Below are 25,089 nucleotides of genomic sequence, written 5' to 3'. Positions count from 1 at the left end.
TATATATATATATATATATATATAAACCAAAAACATATGTTTTTGTTTATTCTCTGGAATGAAGGGGGAACAACGTAGGTTTTTTCCTTAAACATCTACATTTTTCTCAATCTAGAATATTTGATCACAGTTCTGTGGGTGAGGGATAGAGGGAGGCTGCGGTTCTCGTGTTGCATTATGGGGAAATGGGGGCAGGCTTTTAGAAATGTCCATCAATTTAAAAGTCCCACCTTTCTTTAGTGAGTGAGTATGTGAAATGGTCAAAGGCCTTTCCCGCCCTAACGGAGGACATGAGGGTGTGGATCCACAGGGAACACCTTTGCGAGTGCACTTCCCTGCTGTCCCGCTCCTCACTCATCTTCATCATCTTCATCCTCCTCGCCATCGGAGAGGGTGGGGCATGGGCGGATCTGCCGGTAGCCGTCCAGCCACTTCTCGACCATCTGCGTGATGAGGGGGTGGTTCCGGCGGCGACAGCTCTTCTGCATGGCAGCCAGCATGCCACTGTCTGTCACACAGCAGTCCAGCCACTCCCGCAGCAACTTCTCCTGCTGCTCCTCATTTCCCATCTACAGCATGTGCACGCGTACACCCGCCCACACACAATAAAACAATAACCCACACACAATCCAGCCACCACTACAACAACTTCTGCTGTTCTTTGCTTGTTTTTGTTCCAGAAGGATCAAGAACCTAACATACTATATGATGGTCTACTGAAAACTTGCTCAATAAACTAAAAAGCAATCATGATCAACCAAGTTTAAGGATAAGAAAAGCCACAACAGTTAAGGTTAAAAAAAATTAAGTATGTGTGCGCAAGTACATGAATATATTCACCTCTTGTGCTGACAGAAAGTGGATATGCAGAAGCTTCCTGTCACTGTCAACCAATGGGAGGAGAGTTACAGTGACGTCATCGTCCGTGTTGAGATTGGCGCCCGCGCCACGATTGTCATATCCGTCACTCTCCATGGCGACCAGCGCAGAAAAGTGACCCCTCGTGTAACCAAGGGCGATAGGGCTTTTCCAGCAAAAGCTCTGTTCCCATAGCAATGGTAAATACACACCTAAGGAGGGCCAAATTGAGTGTGAGGGGGCAGGCATAATAGCAATCAGAAAATCAATCATTGGACTTGCAAGTTTCTCAGAGGAGTGAAAAGGGTTTTCATTTTACCCTGGAAGATATGATCCAATGACATTCCAACTAAACAAAACCAGAAGAGGAGCTTCGAACAGTGACCCAGTTACCAGTCAGGGCTCCAGAGCAGGGCACGCCCACCACAGGCTGGCACTGCTACTGCTCTGACATGCCTGGCTGAACCCAGGTACACTTCAAATTATTGATCGGGGCAAATTACGAAATGTGGCACAAAACAAAGTAGTATGATAAGTGTAGTCAAAATAAGTGTTTTCAAAAGAGGCAAATAGGCTGGCCAATCAGTTTAGCCTGTGAAAGCTTAACCTCAAGAAAGCAGAACAGATTTTCCTCTGATTATGTGACTGGCTCTCACCCAAGACACATCTTAACCTCATGTTCATGTTTATAGTGGCGTGTCTGATATCTAAATTGGGTCTGATCCCTTTTGTAATTTAGTCTTTATTATTTTAAGATCCTGCTCACAGCACTTCTCTAAAGAGGGTTATCAGGCAAGGGCACGGGCATTATAATCTGGTGTCCACTGCATTTCCTGAGCGCCGTGGTTGCATTTGTGGAGGAACGCTGGTAATGTAGGCAGCAATGTGCCATTCTCAAATTCACTTACAGTAAACACTGGAGTGTACAACACACCCACATTTTTCACTGAACACTGGACCAAGCTGAAATGCATTTGAATGGGTCACAAACATAATGGACATCTCAAGCATATACGCACAAACATGCACATGCATACACACAAGCATGCACATTCACGAAGCATGGACACCTACCTACATATGCAAACAAGCACTTTCTGTAAATCTCAGCTATGCCTGTGTTAGTTGCATATATTTATTTTATGCCATTAGTTGTTTATTTCCTCAAGATATAGTTTTACAAAAGTGATAGATGTATATAATATTACAACAGGTATCTAAAATCTCCACTCACAATAATGCTACAGGCCTGTGTGTGTCTCCACTACCCAGCTTCCCCAACCACCCATTCTGGCCCACACATGAAGCTCATCTTTCTCTCAGGCTTCCCTCACTGACCATAAGCACCAGGGGGAACCTATGTCTTATCCCAGCAGTCCATGCACCCTCATCACTGACTAGTGAATGAACGCTCATCTGAAATCAATAAGGCAGACATAAGAGAAAACAGCTCTGTGTGTGTCTGCATGTACGTGTGTCAACAGTCATTACTGTTTTGATTTTGGTTTGTGGACATTATTAATATAGAATACATTTATAATCTAAAGTTTTGGTGTATCACATGAAATACTAATCTGCTTTTCAGTTTAGTCACTGTAGCCAAGAGGCCTGAACTATCTGCTGTAAATGATATTACAGACCAAGTCATCAAAGATCTCAATTCACTCCTTTTAGTCCCACACCCTCCTTCCAAAAAACATGTTCATTTAGCCTACCCTTTCTTGCACAGGCAGGACCACCTTATAGAAAAGTTTTCTGATGGGTTAATACACCCTGATCATGTAGAAACGTGTAATTGCTGATTACAGAGCCCAGGACAGTCAGAGAGACTTCTTTTTTATCAGAGATTTTAGTAACAGCTGTCAAATTGGAAAAAAAAGTTTTCTTAAAATAATTTGCTGCTCTGGTACTTGTAATAAATATTGATCAATTAGAAATTGAGTACTTGAGGAGTTTATTTTATACATCACCACCAAAGCACTGAAAGGTAAGAAATAAAGCATTTAAATCACAAAGCTCACCTTGAAATCGAGTGTAGCCTAACGTTTCACCACGAAAACTCTTGTAATACTTCACTCCGTAAACAATGATGGGCCGACGGAGAATGTGTGCAAGAACAAAGATATGAGTCTGCTCCAGACTCGCACCGGGCTGGGGGATGGGAAGAGAGGAGACAGAGAGAGAAAAAGAGATTGCACAAAAGGGCATGTGCAAAGAAAGTGGGTGTATTCAAATTGCACAATACAAAAAGGCTGATCATATGCATATAAAAATCACTGAAACAAAATTACGCCCACCACACCACACCCCCCAAAACAGCCCTCTGGGATTGTGTAGTGACTGCTGTGGTGAGTGTTTGTGTACCTGGCTGGCAAGCGACAAGATGAAAGCCCAGTCCTCCTGCCACTGCTCCTCTCTGAGAGAGAAATGCAGTCCAAAACTCTGAGAGTACCATGACTCCCACTCCTTCCACCGAGTGTAGAACCTAACACACATACACACACTGTTATTCACATGCGCTCGTAGTTTTACACACCCACACACCTCCCTAGCTTGGACACAACCTACAGCACAGAGTGTAATACAAATGTATATGCTTGCTTGTGTGTGTTTGTCCTGACCAGTGTGAGCAGTCGTGCAGGCTGTCATGCAGAGTCTTGCGTAGCACCGAGTCTTTGTCGTAGATGCCCCAGGTGGCCTGGAGGACTGAGTCCAGCAGACAGTCTCCAGCTGTGCGGTTCCATAGCGCATACAGCCGGCTGTCTAAACGTGTCCCCAGCTCCAGTGACCAGTTAATTACTGCAGCTTCCTCCTCCAGCTCTGTGCACCACACACAGGGTCACCAAGGCAACCAAATAAAGTCGAGAGGCATCAATGTGATGTTTTTCACTTTTCATTACTCTCTCGTTCGCATGTACATGCATTTCTATCTCACACACACACACACACACACACACAGTGTTCCCTTTTGATAGGCACTCACTAAGGCATTTCATTCAGTGGCAGCAACGTTAGAATTCCAGAGGCTTGAATGCATTTACAGAGTTATTGTTTGTGCAACTGTTGTAAATATTTGCTTGAATCTCCAAGTGTAGCTGTTAGACCTGTTAGGTCTGGTTGTTATGTTTTGGTTGCCACTTTTACCTTTTTGCACGTCCCTGTCGAGCACTTCATCAAATAACTTCTCTTGAACTGCAGGGGGCAAATCTTCAATATCTGAAAAAAAGAAACTTCTTAAACACAGGAAGTAAACAAATGGAAAATGTTTTTTGCTTTTGTATTTACACAGGCAGAAACAGTGTGTTATTTTATTTGATTCAATAAAAAAAATTAAAATGTTATGAATTTGTCCAACATGATCTAAATGTCATCAGATCATTATAGATGCTAATGGTCAAGTCTAAGAAGCAGCAGTCTTATCCAAATTTGCATGCTTCCTATGAGGGTTGAGATGGAACAGTACTTTGCAAATGTTTGGGCTTCGCCTTATGCACATCTCCACATACTGCAAATCTGTGCACATGTCCAAGACTGCTGCAGGCTAAGACAATAAACTGACATTTAAATCCTTTATTTTCAATGCCAGGAGATACTGATTAATATTTCATTGTTTTTATAGTGTAAGACTCTTCTTATAATAAATCAGAGGCACAAACGTTTTTCGAGGCATAGTGAAAGACAAAATAGATTCATTTGCAATTTCGGCAATAATAAGACCATTAGTATAGATTGTGTTTGATACTCAATGATCAGCATCAGCAGCGACACCAGTAATGTGGCTACTGTTACTTCAGTGACTACATCTCGATGTTCTGGATTGAGGCTTGTGAGAAGTTCCATTGCGGTCCACTGTGGCCTCCACAAATACTGATGGATCCTTGATCACTGTATCAGAGACCTACACTGACTCCTGATTGGCTGAAGACCATTTTAACTCTGTGCTTGTTCTTCTGCACAGATCATTCGGGCCTGGCCATCCAATTTCTCATTGTTTTCTTTTAAAACCCAATTTGTCATCCTCTTCCTTTTGTTTAACTGGCAAATGTTTAAAATCCAAAAAGATAAGACTCTGGCTCTTTTCTTCACACATCATTACTGTCAAACATACTGACCATGTGAGATAGATATGCAACAATATAAATCCATTTGTGGTTTGAGACTCCAAGTTCCCCATCTTGTCAGCTCTCAAAAATAATGCATCTTGTTGAGTGTGTATGCGTAGAGCCATTTCCTCACAAGAACTATTCTGCTATCCATTTCATGGAGCATATTTGTAAATAAATGTTGAATTTTAGCCAGTGCAATATCTACTGTTGTCTGCAGCTTCATAACAGAAGTGATGCATCGATAAATTCAAGTCTGGATATGAACTGATGTACTACATCTACTTGCTGGCTCCATTTTCCAGCAATGTTATGACCAAGGGCTCTATAGACCTCATGTGTGAGATACACCAGAAATGGCTGGCCTAAGATGCTTTTTTTCATAAACAATAGCCCACTTGTTTTATTTTACTTCGGTGCATGATAGCATGTGCTTAATTACATTTTCTTCCCTAGTTGAAATCAGGATGTAATCAGTATAACCCTAGACTGGATTTGTGGAGACAACCTCAGGTGGAATGTATGAACATAAGAGAACACTTTATTGATCCAGAAGGAAATTGCAGACTTAAGTTAATGATTAATAGTACACATGAAATTAAAAGCACTCCATGGACATGCAATTTTGATGCCCACTTCCAAAGGAACAGATTTAGTGAGCTCTTTCCTACAGATGACTTGGCGATAAGAACTTTGACACACAGCTTTCACTAAGTCCACAGAGATCCAAGGGAACTGTATTTCTTCCAGTGCATTAATCATAAGACTATGTTTCAATACATAAAAGGAATCTTTAAAATCCAAGAAAGAAACCTATCAGAGTCATGTGTAAAATCATCAATGGCAGTCAGACATGTTCATTCATTCATTTATTCTTAATACAGGCCTTTGCTTTGACTGAAAATTCCAGTGTCATCAAGCCATGGTAATTATCCTAATAAACCCTCCAACAGATTAACTTGGTTAGTGATGGTCATAAGCCAGTTACTAATGCACAGACAACCCACATATCTTTTCCTTTTTACATGCATACGCGTGCACACACACACATGCACGCACACTTCTACAGGCACAGTGTGGTACTATACAGTATGTCCAGAGCTCTCCCTGTTCCAAAGGTATGGCTGTTAGTTAACTGATACTCTGGTATGCATAGGTACACACCGTTTTGAAATCTGCTCAGGCAGTACAGTGGTGTGTGTGCAAGCATTTTCTAGTGTTCTCCTGCAGTACTGTGGTGTGTATGTTTTTAGTATTGTGCTCCTGTAGGACTGTGGTGTGCACGCCTGTGTGTGTATTTTCTAGTGTTCTCCTGTGGTACTGTGGTGTGTGTGTAGTAGTGTGCTCCTGTAGTACTGTGGTGTGTGCGTGCGTGCATCCCCACATGCATACCGGCTGGTAAAGTGAAGGTCTCAAGATCTGTAAGGAAGTAGCAAGAAAAGTCTCCCTTGCGCTGATGCAGTGATGCAGCGATCTCTCGGCGGATCTGTTCAGTCAGCTCAGGGCACACCATTGCTGGGATACACTTCACTGCCTGCTGAGAGACCTAGGGAGGGTCACATGAGACAAAGGTCAAACAGTGGTCAAATACACAGATCACCAGGATGCTACCTTAGAGTAGAATGCTGGGTGGGGCTTCATGAAAGTGCACCAAGGTTCAACAAAAGCTGTAAGATGATACAGTGACTAAAGCTGTGCAAATACTATCAATAAATGAATCGCGATTCTAGAATAATGCTAACATGGCTAGTAACCAATGATGAGTAATGGGGACAGTTAGGATCCCCCCATCTTGCTATGTTGGAAGGAGCAGTGAAAACATGTACTGGCAAAATATAACTTTACTACCACATATAGCCCATATTATGATGCCTTTTTCAGCCCTCCAAGCTTCCTTTCTGTTGCATGCGGGCTGTGGGTCTACAGTGTGTGTGTATACATTCTAAGGTGCATCCTGTCACTTGCTCATATTCGCTCTTAGCTAGTCAACATCTCAGCTGATCCAGTATGAGCTTGGTACTCAATTAATCAAAATATGTAATCCTTCATTAATTGTCCCGGAAGCACACCACATGCCCTTAAATCTCAGAAGACTGCATGCATGTGGGCGCACGCAAACACGCACGCGCGCACACACAGACAGAATACTGAAACACACAGACTCAAAATGTGCAGTGAAAACAACTGAGAGGACTTGGCCAATAACATTTGTTTTTTCATCGTTTATTTAAAAAAAAAACTTTTAAGTGCATTTGATATTCGTTTCCCTTTTTCTCCCTGGGATTATTGTGCTTATTCTTATTTAACTTTCTTTTTCTTTCATTTTGTGTTGTCTCGTTACGCCGAAGGATTGTTGCATGTGTTTTATTGTACTGGATGTGGAGAAGACACAATAAAATTAGTCAAAGTTTTGACAATATAAAGAAATAGGACTTGAAGGTCTGGACAACTCACCAGAACTAAGCAATGCTGGGGAAAGCTGAGCTCTGGTTTTTTCTTTCTGCAGCTTTCTCTTCGTCACCAATGTTTCTGCACACACCCCTGGCTCGCTCCTTTTCTGTTTTCAATTTAGCCATTGCCAGCCAGGTTTGCATACCGCAGCCACAATGTTGAAACTAGATTTGGGGCCATTGTCGAACTGAATGACTCAACAGTCGTCTGCATGGACACTAGGAATGTAACAATGCATTGATCTGTATTGATGTATCGACCAAATGGCATACGATCTGGTGTTATTGGATGTGACGCATAAACACTGATACCTACATGCTTATTTTCCCACCTGTTCCAACATTATCCACAAGATTTTTCTCTGTATGCTCCTACACTGTAGGTGGTAGCGTACAGTTTGCGCTTGTTGCAGTCAGCCAAATACAAAAAGAACAACGAGCCATCTCATATTTTATTTACAAGAATATGAAGCCCTATAGTGTAGTGGAGAATGAAGGCTTTCGTGATTTACTGCACACACTGGAGCCGAAATACAACACACCCTCTCAACAACACTTGAAACCTGCATACCGAAGCTGTACAGAGAAGTGCAAGATGACATTAAACACAAGCTGGTGGATGAAAGGCGAGTCACAATTACAACAGATAGCTAGACATCATGCACAAGTAAAGCTTATGTAACAATGACCTGCCATTTCATGAACACTGATCTGGAAATTACATTTTTGAAACATGTATTTTGATCACCATGCACACAGGAGAAAACATTGGGACATTGTTGTGAGAATTGCAATATACAAGACAAAAAGCCTACTTTTGTGACTGATAATGCCAGCAACATGTTAATAGCAGAACATGTGGGTAATTTATCATTGCACATTAAATGCTTCGTGCATACCATGAACTTAGCAACACAAAAAGACCTGAAATGAACCAGTGCAGTATGGCTCTTGAGGTGAGTGAGACAGCTTGTGATATTTTTTTCATTGCCTCACGGTAGCTACCGCAGTTTTAAAAGTCAAGCAAAAGTTACCTGGAGATCCAGAACACAAACTAAAACAAGACATGATAACTCAGTGGAATAGTTCATTCGATATGCTGGATCGATTTTTGGAACAGCAAGATGCATTGTGTGCTTCAATCCTGGACACAAATCTAAGGAAAGACGCAAGCAACATGCACACACTCGATGAAAATGACATCACTACCGCTGAAGAAATGGTCAAGCTACAACAGCCACAACCATCAAGTGTGAAGAAGAGCAGCGCACTCTGTTATTGCACCACTTCAGGCTAAATTGTTGGATCATTTTCGAGTTGCAGAGGATGACTGTACTTTGATCACATAGATGAAACAAACAAAGGCAAGAGAGCTTGAACAGTGGTATGTGGATGGGCGAAAAATCCTACACAAAGCATCTGCCTTAGACCCCAGATTCAAAAAGATGCCTTTTCTAAATGAAGAGGACAGAGATGCAACTTTCCAGTGTATCATCCAAGAGGCTACACAGGTGAAAGTAAAACTTTGTCTATCTGTAGTGATATTGGATTTAAAAGTTGCCTCTCCATTAGCTAAAATCTGTACGTGTCTACAGATTGACACAGTGGTACAGGATGAGAAAAAACAGCCCTCCTTGTGACCAGACCCCTAATTCTGATTCTAATGTGTCCCAGGCTGAAACCACTGAAGGTGTGTACATTTTGCTGAAAGTGCACTTGATTCAAAAATAGTTTTGTTTTTTTTTTCCAGCATTACTGTGTGCGTCACTCTAGAACATGGTCCTGCTTCCAAGAAATCAGATACTAGATCATCTTTCTGGTGACACCTTGTGCACTGTGGGCACTAGCTAGATGATCACAATTTCAACATGGGCTAGCTCTCTAGATGTTTTGAAGTACAGAGAGACTGCATCTTTGAACCTAGGTGTTAAGGTGTTGGAGAGGAAACTCATCAGACCGAGTTTCCTCTCCTGGCAGACCTTGCTAAGACCTTGCTGGGGATTCTTGGTACTAGCATACATTCTGCGCATGTTTTAGCACCGCTGTTGACCTTGCCCGTTCTGAGAAGTGTCCTGTTTCCAGAACATTTTGATCAGATGTTTTTTCTAAAGAAGACTACTTTAAGACTTGCTTTGAGATGACGTCATCCAACATCTGCATCCATGCCAGTTTATTTCATTTCATTTCACTTACTTGTGTTTTGGACATGCAGCAGTCCATAAATTTTAAAGGATATTTTATCCAAGGTTGTCATTTAGTACTACTAAACAATAGTATTGAACAAAACAAATTTGCTGCTGTAGAGATGGCAGTAGGACTCTATGTTAAGCCTATTTCATTCCACAATGTTACTTCACTGTACTTGTGTAAAGTATTTTTTTCCTGAGAAGATGTTTACTGTATTTAACATTGTAACAAAGGCTGAAGGCGCCAACCATACCTGGGTCTCAAACACAGGTCCAACAGATGAGAAACTCATTTAACCTTCCGAAGTCTCAGTCTCCATCACAGACATTTAGTAATAAAATGTTCATGTTTTATTTGCATTTGTAAGTTAATAGAAATCAGATTTCATATGATTTAATATTGAATCCAGATTCCAGTATAGAACTGCATCCCTTTGTATCGCAGCAAGTTTTGAGGTATCGAAAATCATCAGATTATTGGCTAAAAGAATCGATGTAGGACCGCTCTGTGACAAAGCTTGTTATGGGACCCTAGTAGATACCATATAAGAGAGGTGGGTTTGCTACAGACACTTGCAATTAAAATCTAACTCCTTTTCTTTCTGTGTATTCTGCATGTATATACTACATACAACTGAATGCCATCTGTAGGCATCAGACATACTCAAACCTAGAAATATTAATAATCAGCAACACACAAAAGAAATCCCCCTCGTGCACAAAGCTGAAATGTTCCACAACTGAAATGTTGTGTTAAGCTCGAGTGATAGTAATTAAATATTTATTGCATTTATATGTCAAATCACATACCACGTGCACTCATGCAACCTTCACAAGCTAAATAATTTTTTAAAAATAAATAAATAAAGGCAGTAAGAGGCCAAGGTTTATATCACAAGGAAGGGGGTTCTGATGCGAAATACTTAAATCTGCTCTTTACCAGTGATCTAACGACATAAATGCATAGCCTCTGTCATTCTTATTGCTTTAGTCAACAGCAGCGAGTATTTATTTAAAATAAAATTCACACTAAACCATTATTCGCCAATGTAATATGTTTGTTCAGTGTTAAAAGCTTAAAGTGAACTTTGGTTTCTAAGCAAAATGACAGCTAAAGTATACTCTATCCTTTGACAAAACAAATGATTAGAGCTTCTGTTCCTTCCACTGTTGATTCATGTGGCCCAGTCAATCAGATCTTAGAGCCAGAACTATCCAATTTATGAATAAATAATAACTGTGATGACGGTAATGAGCTCAACACCACAGTAGGCATCACATAACAGCGGCATTGCGGTAATATGGTTAGCGTCACAGCCCTCCCTAATGAAATGCATACTCAATGGAGTTAGGCCAGTCAAGAACATTCCAATAGAAGTTCCACAGTGCTTTAGAACTAGGTTTGCCAGTGGGCTTCTGGTTGGATCTCAGCTGTTAGGATGCATCTGAATACTTCAGAATTCATGAACTAATCTACCAAAGGGCTGAGTCTGACATATGCTATGCTTTAACTATGTCTGATTTATTGTGGATTGTCAGCCTCAGGAGAGCCTGTTTTACTCACATTGGCTCCTCTTTAGCCTTCATATTTAGATATGAACCCCAGATGTAAACACTACATTTAGAATTAACTATAGATCTCGTTCTAGCTCGAACTACCAATGAACGTACCCGCCTGCACAGGCACCCACACACATTAATTTATCGACCAAACTGCTTAATCCAATTCAGGGTTGTGGGGAGCCTGAGTCTATCCTGGCAACTCAGAGTCCAATGCAGGAACCAACTGTGGATAGGACGCCAGTCCACCACAAGGCGCTCCCACACCCAGTTACTACATAAATGGTTAGAAACAGGAATCTTCTGTGCTCCGTGGAACTTTGAACTAACATTACACCCGAACACAATGCAGAAATATACGCCACAATGTTTGTCAGTCACCACAGACACGATCAGATGCAGCTTTTAACCCATTTTCAGACCATGAAGACAAACCGGGATCATGAATGCCCACTTCAGTCATTTTAGGTTTTCAGCTCTTCAATTGTTGGTTTGGTCCGATTACAGGTTTTCTGATTATGGCCACACCTATATGCTCACAGGGGTGGAAGCATACCTCAGTGAGCAGGATGGCAAGCATGTCCTGCCTCTGGAAACGGATGGCAAGGTGCACGAGCGTGAAGCCATCATCAAAGGCCGAGGGGCGGTTTAGCAGTCGCACTTCGTCTGCAGTCAGCTGCCGGGCGATGTCTCCCCCTGAGGACTTGTAGGCCTCAACCGCAGTCAGATCTCCTTCCACCACACCTGGGGGGGTGGAGATGAACACAAACAGAGGAACAGAAGAACAGAGAAGGGTGAGGAGGCAGAGAGAGGGAATGGAAAGGAGAAAGAGTGAGTCATTTTCCTCTTAATGTTAACACAAACAGCAATCCCACCTTGAGATCGGATGGGAGACCACAGGCCAGGGCTAGCCCCAGCAACATACACCACCACTGCAGCACTACAATGAGCTTTGGAAAAGTTTTTCCAGTAATTATTTGCTCTAATAACTCATAGCTGAGGAGGAATGCATTGTGTTTTTTAGAGAAATCTACCTAGATTCAGACATCAACATTGAACTTCTGTTAGCCACTGAGATTTGCACAATGCACCACATGACTTCACCTGAAAAGGTGACACAATCATCCTCTTATGCCCAACCCCTTCCTTTATGTGTAAAAGGTAACTGATGTAGAAAAAAAAATGCTGAGAACCACTGTAGAATGTTTACCCTGTTCATTGCCAATGCAACATTAAAAAAAAACAACTTTGCAATGAAGAGTCTCTGTTGACAGGCAAATGTAAGCCCAGGTACAAAACAGCAGCATGTATTACACACAAGGTCACCTTTCCTGTTAAACAACAGTTATTAGGTCTTAATCCTGTTTCTATTGTTTTCACCATTACTGATTATGCAGTCTTGTTTCCAAAACAATAAACAGCTACATTTGGTCATGAAATTTGTCAAGTAAGGATATAGTAAAGACCAAGCAACTTACATATTCACAGAAGCAGTCCTTAGTTTGGCCATCAGGACCTCTTTTCAAAAGCAGTGTGAGAACAAACAAAAAAAACCCATCTACTTATATGGGGAATTTCTCATCTTTGGTTTCTATTGCAAACAACAAACCAAAGCCTATCCAGTGAGCTTCTAGTGGGATCTCAACAGTTAGGACATCTCTGTACACTTCAGAATTCATGAACTAATCTACCAAAAATCTACCAAGAGTCCGACATATGCTATGCTTTAGCTTTGTCTGATTTTATTGTGGATTGTCAGCCTCAGGAGAGCCTGTTTTACTCACATTGGCTCCTCTTTAGCCTTCATATTTAGATATGCATCCCAGATGTAAACACTACATTTAGAACTATATCTCGTTCTAGCTCGAACTACCAATGAACGTACCCGCCTGCACAGGCACCCACACATTCATCTAACAAACAACAAACCAAAGACCATTAATGATCAATAATCTATTTTTTTATCTATTTTTTTTCTTTTCTTTTTTTTTACTAAATTTCATAATTCTACATTTTTTCAGCAATTCATTGAATGATACAGTACAAATAATTTTTCCCGCATGGTTAATAACTGGACAGTGAGATTAATGAGGTGATCAAGGCACTGCCTTGATAAATTGCAGCTTTTATTGTAGAGTGTAATGTGAAGTGGGTACTGCAATGCACAATGGCTCAAATGTGTTAAGTCTTAGAGCAACAATGCAGGCTCTGGGTCAAATCCCTCTGCCTACTACAAGCATCAGGATGTAAATTTCTTCCCCCCCAATCCCAAAAAACCTGTACGTCTGAATTGACTCACAGAACTATAAAAAAAAATCTTAAGAAGTCATGCAATGTGCAGTTTCCTGGACATTTGCAACACACATGCTTTATTCACCATGATCACAATATTCTGAACACAATTTCAAATAAACAATGAATTGTTACCATGCCTGATCAAACGCACAAAGACTATGGGGAAGCATACCAGATGCAGGGTATTATTGGTGCAGACAGACACTGAGGTGTCGTTTACAAGCCCTAGCTCCTTAGCATCTGCGACATTTCTTCCCCCAATTGCTTGGACATGGCTGCTATTCTGCATACACTTATTGCATATTTAGAATTCATTGTGCATGCATTGTAAAAAAACAAAACAAAAAAAACCATATCAAATCTGTATTCTGTACATTGCTAAGGACTTCAAACTTGCTGCACATAAAGAACTCAAATGCTTTCCTGCTGCATTTATACTAGAATTTAGCTTTAGAAAGATAAAATTACAACCATGGCAACCCATCATCTTCATCATTCCTTGTACATACTGTACTTTGTGAATAAAGCTTTTGGATCTTAAGTCCTAGGGGCTATCCAAGTGAAAAAGCATCTTTGGCCTCAGAGCTGCTATCAAGAATTATGGGTAAATCCCATAATTCAGTGCTTTGACTTCACTTTCTGTTTTTAGTTGTCAGCAAAAACTACCCAACTAGGTGAATAACATATGTTAAACATGGTTCAGTCAAAAGTTCATTCGAGTCCAAACAGTGCATACTACATTTGTCCTGCTCTTAGACACCCCATTAAATTCCAAAATAGCTATGTAATTAACTGCAGAGCTGTCAGGTATGTTGAGATTTTCCTGCTTAAATGTGCAGAAGACACTTCAGGGCTGCACAATATGCACAAAAACATTATTTCGAATATACTGCTATATGTCATGATTCTGATATGCCTTGCAAACATATTAAAATACATGATGAGTTTTTGATGTTTACCCAGCCCTAAAAGAACCCGGTGCAAAACTTGCAATTTGTTAAGGACTCGTGTGCATAATGCAGCTTTATGCAGAATCCGTATTGTAAAGGCAAAAACTGTGATAGTGATTAATAAACAATATACTGTGCTTTACCAATTCAAGTCTTGAAAACACAGCTTTAGATGGCTAATACCAGAGTTTGCTCCATGACTCCACTCAGGTGGAGCTTCTCTCTCTCTCGGTGTGCGTGTTGGAGAAATATCAGAGACATGTTCCAGTGTCATTATCAGAGGTGATGTGCCTTAGACAGCCTGTCCTAGTCAGATAATGGACTCTCCTGCTGTCTCTCCCTTTATCTCACCCAAACGTCTGCAGAGTCTCCCTGCACAGTCATACTGAGGTATATACCCGTCTCACACATTATGCACATGACTGACACATACTCCACAGAATTCAATCAGGAGGAGTATGGTCACCTTAGCCTCAGAACAAATGGTGTTGTACTACTCTGACAGAATATCGACTGGGAGACTGACGTGCTGGAGGCATTTGGGAGAGCACTGAACAGGGTACCAGCATGAGGAGAGGAATGGAAAGGTGAAAAAGGTAGGAAAGTGGAAGGTAGTGGTGGAGAAAGAGAGAGAGCAATTTTAAGAATGATGTAGGAAAAAGACAGAAGCACCCATAAGAATGGCTAATTTTAACACACAATGACATTGCTGAGAGGAACAGGATGAGTTAGGGAGAGAGGGAATCAGGTGCACAATGCATTCAAAAACAGCATCGTGCAATTAAACTGTGAAAAACTTTCAAGATATTCAAAACAATACTAAAACCTTGATGTGATATGGTTAAAATGAATCTTTATTTTTAAAAGATAATACAACAAATGTGCTGTGCAGTCTGAAGGCAGCCAGACAATGACAGATTTTCATCTTAGTTTTCTATTTCAGCATAATGGATTTGAACTAAAAGATATAAAGGTGTCCTATTTTAGGAGACCAAAAGTAATTTGTCAAAGGAATATAATGTTAAGACTGTCATGGTCAGTACTTGGTTGTGCAACCTGTAGATCACCAGATGGGAGGCAGGCCCATTACACAGCCATTTGTTAAGTTTGTGCTTGTTTAGAGAGCTTTTTACCTTCAATCTCAACTTCAATAAGTCAAATGCATACTCATTGGAGTTTAAGCATAGAAGGTCCCATAAGAATGGCTCAACACAAGGACATTGTTGAGAGGAACAGGATGCGTTACCAGCACAGGAGGCTGAGATGGGGAATCAGGGGTGCAAGATATGTTAAAAACAAACAAAAAACATATTGTGATTATGATATGGCTCGCAGGATATTAAAAACGTCGATAAACGCTTGTAGACTTAGATTGGTCAGGAAGGTCAAAGAAAACAAAGAAAATGTGTTTTGTTAGAGGGATAATTTGCATATTGTAGCCCTCTGAATATCAGTATGCCAAAGACCAATATAATAATCACAAAACAAAGTAATGTAGTATTCTCATATAGAGAGTTAGATATGACAGACGAGGATGCAGAATAAGGCAAGCAGGCAAGCAGACAAGCAGCCCCGCTAACTGCCTGCTTACTGAAGTCAACCATGGAGTTTCCCTTTCTGGTCCCACTCCTCCACATTATTTGGAAAATAAATGCACATTCTTCTACGTGCAAGGCTTTATGGCCCTTGGTTGCATTCACCCTTTTTAGTAATTAAACGCATTACTAAATTGCCCGATTTCATACTGAGCACTCAAAGCTACTCAAAACAATCAAGTTCATAAGCACCTCACTACTAAATGTGTTCTTCTCAATGTGTCATAAGCATAGATGTCCCCTGTGACACACATGTGACTATGGCAGAATGGGTGCACTAAAAATAGAGACAGGCCATTCATCTCAGATATTCCCTACTGCTCCCGTAGTCAATGGCATCTCACAATAGCAAATAACTAAAGTACCTTAATGTACTGAAGTGTTAGGCACTTACATGGAGACCTGAGTAGGAATATAACAATAAGCAGTAATCCAATACTGTACCAACAATCATTATTATTGTTAGATGAGCAGTGTGACAACCTATGACTTAGGACATTTTTTCAGTCATGAGTATATAGTGACGGTGACAAATAGTCTGTGACCTTTGTAATATTTGAGAAGAAAAAAAGACAAACACAAACACCAATCACAGCCACAACCCCACACACGTGCATGCACACAGACAAATGTGAAGGTTTGAGTATGTGTCAGTTGTTTATAACCCTTGCTTTTAAAAGCATAATGACATCCTCAGACCTTAGACACACACAAACACCAGGTCATTAATGCAGAAGTATGCCTGTTTTCTTGAGTAAAATAACAAAATTGAATTTATAAACATGAAAGTCAAACATCCAAAAACTTCAGGAAATTGAACCAACAACAAAACATGATAAATGGTGCAACATGGTGCTAAGAGTCAAGAGAGTACTAGTCAGAGTTCCAGTTACAGATCTAACCTGAGGTCAGTAAGGTGGAAAACAGGACTAAGAGATGGTCAGGATTCAAGGGCTGTGTTTTTGCTACATGTCTGATTTGTGATCAGTGAAGATGTAGACACAGGTGTGTTTCTTGTTACAAGACTGACTTGAGATCGGAAAAGCAGGAGAAAGGGCTTTGCTTGCTAGTGTGAAAGGGCAGACAGGAGGCCAGTGAAAAAGCACACAAACCACCACTAGACACATCTAAAATTCCTGTGCCTTTCCACTCTAGTTCATAAATGTATGCACAGTTCCAATTAAAAGAAGGCCTTCCTCTTGTCCTCCCATGCACCTTCATAGGAAATGTGACATGATGCACAGCTGTAGCTTTTAATTAGAATTGCAGTTTGATCCAATTCCACATGGAGTCCATTTGTTGTACTGCTAAAAGTTAAAGACACCATCCTGAATGGGCCCGTGACAAGCCCATTAAGCACTGTGACACTAGAAAGCATATAATTGATACTTAGTTTTTGTTTAAAATCAAGCCTTCTTTGGTCCCTTCCTCTGCATCCCCACCCCTCTCTCATTATGCAAGCCTACCAAGGGCATGCTCCTCTATTCAATGTGCCACTGAGGCATCCATCAGCAAAAACAGATGTAGGCCTAAGTCCTCTCACAGTAGGACCAAAATCGTGGGTCGTATTGAGGGTGTTGCATCAAAACATGTGACATATGATAAAAGCGTCACCCACGCTTCTATTAACTGAGGTATGTTACATTCTTTCATTTAAAGGCATTTCAGGGGAAAATGTAGCAAAGTAGACTGATGTTTGTCTGCAAATCTAGATAAAAGAGCATCTTAATTGAATTGCTGTTTAATCATAACAGTTATAAACATGTCAATCTTTGACGCATAAGTGCATTGGCAGACCATGGGCAACGGGAGCTGTGCTCCACTAATGCATGACATTATTCCTGTTGAGACGTACCGCCTGGTACATTAAGTCAGCGTTATCACTCAGATACCACTGAAGAGCTTACAGACTGTGACATGACACTAGTCTGTGGCTAAGAAGAACTCTACCCAAAGAGAGAGAATAAACTGAATTAATAAAGCAAATTGGTCAGGACAGGAGAGTAGCCAATGCTTTCTTTTTGGGATATCATCACCACTCAATAAAATTCTGCCACAAAAACAATCCCAATTAACAAAATATTTGTGAGGTTAGTGCCATCTATGCATTATTGACTGATGCTGGCTTTGTATGTCTTTACATCTCAAAAATGGTCCAAACCCTGTATTAGTTTTCCAAGTTTCTATTCTTAATTTAGATGAAAGTAGCATTTTATGTAGCAATATCTAACCAATTATAATATTTAAAAGTCCACCTTGTTAGCTGTTGACTGATTTAGAATGTGATTTTAGATCCCTGAATTTGTTAAACTTTGGAAAACAATGTTAAATTAGATTTTGTCATCATTACCTTAAAGTGTGATTTTGATGCATCAACTTGTATAGTCTTTTTGGTTCAGCTAAAGTGTGTGTGCGCATAGCGAATATTATGACCTACAAGAGCAGAACAGTGTGCTGTGGATTAACTAGAGAACCAACCTAACTCAATCTTAATACATACCAATACCTACTCCTGGCGAGTAATTTTTTTATGCCAATTTAGTTTTCTACAATTTTCAGTACCTCCATAACACTCGTTACTCAAGTTAACTTTTTATTTTAAAATGCTGTTTGTTGAGTTTGCATTAGTTACATAACTTGCGTAACTCGCACCCCAAACCTGAATTCTATTTATATTTAATGACATATTTCACTTAGCCTAGTCACATTCACACTGCAGGTAAAAGTGAATCAAATCCAATCTTTTTCTCCATGTGTGACAGCTTTGTCATTTGGATGGCAGTGTGATTGAGCAAAAAAACAAAACAAAACAAAAACAAACAAAAGCGAACACACACACACAAAAAAAGGGCCTTCTTACACCCTGCATTAACATGCGCTTCACGTCTGGATCATCTCTGGATGTACTTTGGTCAGATTTGGTTTACACTTCTCACCAAAATGCGTCCCTAGTCTGACAAGATGAGATCCAATTTTATTCCCCTATGTAGAAAGTCAACAGGTATGCAGTTTCTATTTTATTTCCAAACATGGTAACATTCCTAAACATGGTTCATCACTCACTAGTATACTATATGCTGTCAAATGTCAGAAGAATCTATTTAAAGCAGACAACTAATTACTTGCAATAGCAGAGGAGAAAGTTGTCTTGCAGCTGCTTTCATTTCTGTAGTCAGTGCCACAACTGTTCAGAGGCCTTTATGGACACAAAAGAGAAAACAGCACTTGGCATACGCATTTCCATTTAGACAACTGTTTACACTTGTATTAAATGAGATCAAAATCCATCTCATTTTGAGTGATCTGATCATATTCTGGTTACAATGCATCCTGAGGTTGTTTAGTATCCTATTTATAATTGCATATACAACTTTAAAAAATGTCCTGACTTACTATTTCAGATGGAAGAACAGAAAAGTTAGTCTTTGGTAGGAATAATTTAAAATGTGTTCTTTATTTCTTACTTTACAATGTTACTAGCAGTTTGTTGTGTAAATTGCATGTTCAAGTACTCTAAGAGGTCAAAATTCTCTTTAAAATGGCTGGTGTTGGTTTCTAACAAAGGCCATTTATGAGTCAGCAACCAAACAGCTCAATCAAACTACTCCGTGTAAAAAAAAGAAAAAGAAAATAAAAATACAGTACTGGACTTGGCTCTTCTTCTGAAAATGACATCTCAGCAGTAAGAAGCAGAAAGCAATGAGAAAGAGAAGATGACAGACAGACAAATAAAAACTGCACAGACAGAGTGAGAGAAACAGAATAATGTAAACAGCAGCAAATCTAATTTTCCACCTTTGAAACAAAAAGCCCTAGTAGAATCTGTTTTTCAAGAATAAACATGAAAAGTATTTTTCCTTGGTAAAAAAAAAAAAACACCTTTTCCCCAGTTAAAAAGGTACAATTAAAAAAAGACCTGTGAGAAACAACAAAGAAGAATAGACAATAGCAAATACCAAATGGACCCACTCAAAGATAATTAGGACCATGGTTGGATATTTCATTTCACTGTTTGGGTGTGGGGAATAAACAGAATATAACAAGAGCAATTCCTGAAGGGGACAGTAAAAGTGCCAGCAAAAGTACTGTTGTATTAAATGTATACACAGTTAATCTGAAATATTATATTAAAGAAATGTTACTGTTACCATATGAGAACCAAGTATACCACATCACACATTAATGTCTGGCATTTGCAACAAACCAAACCATGTAAAAATCAGTCAAATATTCAAAATGTTCTGATAATTTTATCTGTGGCTCTCCTACCTGCATAAACATACATTAACTATGAGATGTGGCTGCTCCATACCAATATAGTGTAGGCTAATGTGTGTGGACATTTGGGGATGGTAGACAGTACATCAAACAACTGCGAGGGATATGAGATGCAAGCTTTCAGAACTTAATGTATTGCTCTGGATCTATAATTAGCACAATCTATTTCAAAGTCCTTTTAAAAATTATTTATAAATATATAGTTATATTTAAATGCGGACATTGGGGACAATTCTTGTTTTCTCCAGAAAGGGGGGGGAGGAGGCCAGGAGCCCACTGTCCACCCCATAATTTCCACCCATGATTATGACTGGCATCAGACATCTTAATCTTAATACAGATATCTATTTAGAACTAATATAACAGCATAGTGCTTATGTAAATGATTACTAGACATGAACTTTCAATTATTTAATTAAATAAAAGGACTTTGTTATACAAGTGATTTGTTTGTTCTCACAGCAAAGCTTTCAGGTGTCAGTCGGAAACTGGTCCAACTGGCAAGCCAGTTTTGCGTATGTACATCCAGCGTAGTTTCTCTTAGTGAATATGAAGTCCTAGGAGTATCCTGGGACTCTCAACAGCTCCACATTGGAGAACAGGTGATATTACAATTTCAAGATGCCCTGTATGGATATGGGAAAATCTGTGCACACTACTGGAATGTATTATACAATGGCACTCTTCATTGTACATTTGTCTCCAGAAATGCCTCAAGTCGACCACCACTTCCCAGGCTGCTACTGTTTCGTGAAAGTGGGTTAAAAGGGCAGGGGAATAACACTCAACATTATTCTGTGGACAAAAGACAATAATCCAACAGTGTCCCTGCACCAGACACAGCATCGCACTACATGACATCATGGAACACTGTCAGAGTGAGCCGCAACAATAACAGAATTGTTAACAGCAGAAATCACAACAGCAAACGTTACAACACCCCCCCCCCCGGCTCTCTCTCTCTCACACACATACATACATACATACATACATACATACATACACACTCTTTCCCCCTGACAATCAGATTTATTTTCACTCTAACTCAGTTTCATTCATTCATTCATTCATACAACTCAAAGAGATTACAACTTGGTTCAAAGTCCAACACGAATCTTTCAGGTGGACAGTTCAGCAAGCTAATAACAGCATACTAGCAGATCTTTGCAAATCTACCCAGCCCAAACCCATGATAACTCTACTCTCAAGTTGCCTGCAAGTCAGGATACTGCTGCAGGCAGAAGCAAGAGAGCGGCACAATATATCAATTTTAACTATTATAATAATATTGGCCTTTGCAACAGTGATACCACAGAAGTTTAAAATATAAGCTTTGACAATTTTTTATTTATTCTTTTTTGTGCTGTGAGCATGCAGAACTATCCCTAGCATTCTGGATTTGTATGCATTTTGATGAATCGTGGCATTCACATGATCCATCAAATTAAATAATTTAACCACTCACTAGTCTGCTTTTAATTAATTAATCACAATGTGCAGTAATGCAGTCACAAACCAGCCCATGTAATAAAGCCATGGCAGACAGAATGCCCTGCACAGTGCTGCTCTTCACTGGAACACCTGCCACAGAGAATCACTGAAGTGTTATCCCCATCCCACCCACCACCCCGACAGATTATTAAATTCCTGCACCAGTCAAACAGTGCTAAATTCAAAGGTTATAGCAGTGCTAAAAGCAGCAAGTGGAGCTAGCAATGGGAATGATATCTTGATAAATATGTTTAAAAAGCCATAGTGATAAATGTAAACAAAGCAAAGCTCCCAAGAGGTCCATGAGGATGGCCAAGGTGGTGTTGTGGTGCAGTATGCCAGTTTTACTTTTTACACTGGAGCCATTTGGCCAGCTGTGCTTCTACTATGCTATAGACAAGCAAAACATATACATGCTGCTTATTTCTCTTTTAAAGTCTCAAGCATGAATTGCTTTAGGCAGCATGCCACCAACATCGCAGATTTTGGAGCAGCAATGCAACAAAAGGAGAGTGATGTTTGGAGTTAGTCTATTAGCTTTGTGACTGCTGCTCATTATCAAGATCTGTTTACTCCAGTTTGGTTTACACCATTTAGCAAACATGTAAAGCAGTAGTCAATCTTTACTAGACAGAACGTTTCATTGGACAGCCCTCTCCTGGTAGCTGGTTGACTCAATTAACACTGCATCACACTGAGGCCTGAGATAAATCTATGCATTAACCATAAAGTGAAGTTTTGACATAAGAAACCTGACAACCTGGCTGTAAATAAGCCTTTCAGAGTACAGGTAAAACAGTACAGCTGGAATTTCACATGTCTGTCATGTAGCCTGTTCTGTTTATTATGGTGACGTGAAATGTACACTGAGAATCTAGAGTCATCTACACCAAAACAATGACATCCACACCAGGGTAATATACAAACGGTCAGACAGACAATCAAGCAAATAACTTATCTTTTGAATTCCTGTGCTAACATTTCAGGGAGATGCGTCACAAAGCCAGATTAGATATGCAATAAAAAATGAATTAAAAGACTTTTATTGGACAGTCCTGAATGTATGGCTACATGAGAAAGTTGGTTCATGGTGGTAAAAGCTGCCACACCTCAAACAACTAACTGCACTTATCAGCTAATTATATTGCCCATCAGAGGCTCAACGAGGTGTGTTGAGGCAAAGAAAGCATTAAACTGCTTAGAACTGTGAAGGGCAAAATTGAGTCATAAAGATCCAAGTCTATACCCCCCACCTTGTGTGTGTGTGTGTGTGTGTGTGTGTACTCACCTGCACAGGCATTAAGGAAAAGCCAGTCACTCTTCCTCATTCGGTTCTTGATCTGCTTGAGTTTTTTGAAGTCCACCTCCAGCTCCTCCTTGCTGCCATGAGCTCCGGCAGCCACTTCGATGCGCTGGATGTCCTGAATCTGCACCTCTGAGTCTTGTTTGAAGGTGGAGGGAGACCGCCGTTGCCCGCCTGGCCCACAACCTCCAGCCCGAGGCCGACCATGGTCCTGTTCATTGATGACAAGCGAGGGTTCACCCGGCTCAGACAGCTGGATGACATCATTGGGCCGAGGGTGATCACACACCACACAGCGTGGAGTCTTGGGCCAGTTGTCATATGTGCATGCAGCACAACTCCACCTCGCCGTCCTTGTGTTTAGCCGGTTACGGTCATTGTACTCCTCGCAAGGGTCCACAGGGAGTATCGGCACCGGCCTGCAGCCTGAGGTCTGCGGTGTCTCAGTGGGACTGCATGCCCTCTGCCTCTGGCACAGGCACTGCGTACAACGCACTGCCCGTGGCCAGTTTAGGTAGGTGCACATCTGGCATGACCACTTGGCGCTGGAGTCCGAGGTTGGGACTGGGCGGACCCTAGGTCTGGCGCTGGAGTCGGGACAGATGAGGAGGCTGCTGCCACCTGTGTCCTCGTGAGGAGGGTCCCACCCGCGGCCAGCATCCAGTACAGGGCCGCTTTTAAACGGCTCTTCTGTGATGATGGCACCGCTGGGCCTCTGAGCACGGCACATGGTGCATTTGATGGAGGAGGGCCAGTTCTCGTAGGTGCAGTATTCGCAGGCCCACTTCACTGCCAGCTCCGTCATGGTCGCTCACCAACAGCCAAGCCAGCGCACACGCATACACACACACACACACACACACACACACACACACACACACACACGCGCGCGCGTGCACACACGCACACACCCACCCACCCACCCCAGTGCTGATATTACCCACACAAGAGCAGGCAATCAGCAAACTGTTGGAAAAAGGGGGGGGGGGGGGGGGGGGGGAAACATGTGCATGAAAGTCAGCAAGGATGAGGAAGGAGAATGCTGGCCATTAGAATATACTTTACATACAAAAAAGAAAGAACAAAAAAATTGAGAAAAATTTCACTGCCTATTTGGTAAAAGTGAAGTTCTACCTTTTATTTTATAAGAGTAAAGAAAAGGTTATACTGACGAGACTCCCCTGACTCACATGTCTTATTTCAAGCCAAGCTCAGTAGAGAAAGTCCTGGAAAAGGCAACATTCGTGTCCACATACACAGGACATATTGATTTCATACACACATCATATTTGCAGTTTTTTTCCCCCTGGCATACACTTCATGGATTTGTTTCTGAATACAGGACAAGTGTAATATAGAGACATGAGTAAACAAAGCTGTTGAGAGAGAGAGAGAGAGAGAGAGAGAGAGAGAGAGAGAGAGAGAAGGAGAGAGACACGTGTGTCTACACAGTTATGCAACGAGGCGGGTGAAGGTAGAAATCCTATATGCTATCCCTTGTCATTTCGCTGTAAAGTTCACACCTGAAAGCTAGCCTTAGCACAGCAACTGTAGCTCCGTTACGCGGCCACAGGTCTAGAGTTTAAGTTAAACGCTAAATTTAAACCAGGCTTTTGCGCACCAACTGGGATTCTTTCACTAAGCGTGATCACTAACAAATGTCTCTATATGTTAACATTTTTCTTAAACCATAGACATCTTAAAACATAAAACAGACATCTTTTGCTCATCGCTATACCGCCTCCTTTTATGTTTCTGTCAATATCGAAGCCATCTAATTAGCTGTCTAAATAGCTAATTGTAGATTTTGTAACTTTACTATTCTTAAAACAATCCAAACATTTTTTCTTGCATTAAAATGAGTGGCAATGAAGTCAGCTGAACATCTTGTAGACAAGGCTGACTGCATCAAGAGTGCAAACACCAGCCATACAATTAACATAGATGTGATAGCGTTAACACTTTCTAATTGTTCAGTTTTCACTAGCTAGCCAGCTGTCACATAGGTAACCAGAAGTGA

At 40.7% G+C, this 25,089-nt stretch overlaps 1 protein-coding gene across 1 annotated transcript; it reads right to left on the bottom strand.

Moving 5' to 3' along the window:
- Positions 1 to 23,957, bottom strand: zranb1a (zinc finger, RAN-binding domain containing 1a). Its single transcript, XM_027016793.2, has 9 exons — positions 23,055 to 23,957; positions 11,714 to 11,901; positions 6,354 to 6,507; positions 4,003 to 4,074; positions 3,480 to 3,678; positions 3,223 to 3,343; positions 2,880 to 3,009; positions 841 to 1,070; positions 1 to 569 (listed from the first exon to the last, which is right to left on the bottom strand). Exons 1-9 carry the CDS (start codon positions 23,872 to 23,874, stop codon positions 351 to 353), a joined length of 2,133 nt encoding a protein of 710 aa, XP_026872594.2. The 5' UTR covers positions 23,875 to 23,957; the 3' UTR covers positions 1 to 350.
- Positions 23,958 to 25,089: the final 1,132 nt, after the last annotated feature.

Source organism: Electrophorus electricus, chromosome 14, assembly GCF_013358815.1.
Source record: "Electrophorus electricus isolate fEleEle1 chromosome 14, fEleEle1.pri, whole genome shotgun sequence".
In the NCBI taxonomy this organism is placed as follows: Eukaryota; Metazoa; Chordata; class Actinopteri; order Gymnotiformes; family Gymnotidae; genus Electrophorus; species Electrophorus electricus.
This window is presented reverse-complemented; position numbering and strand designations above follow the sequence as displayed.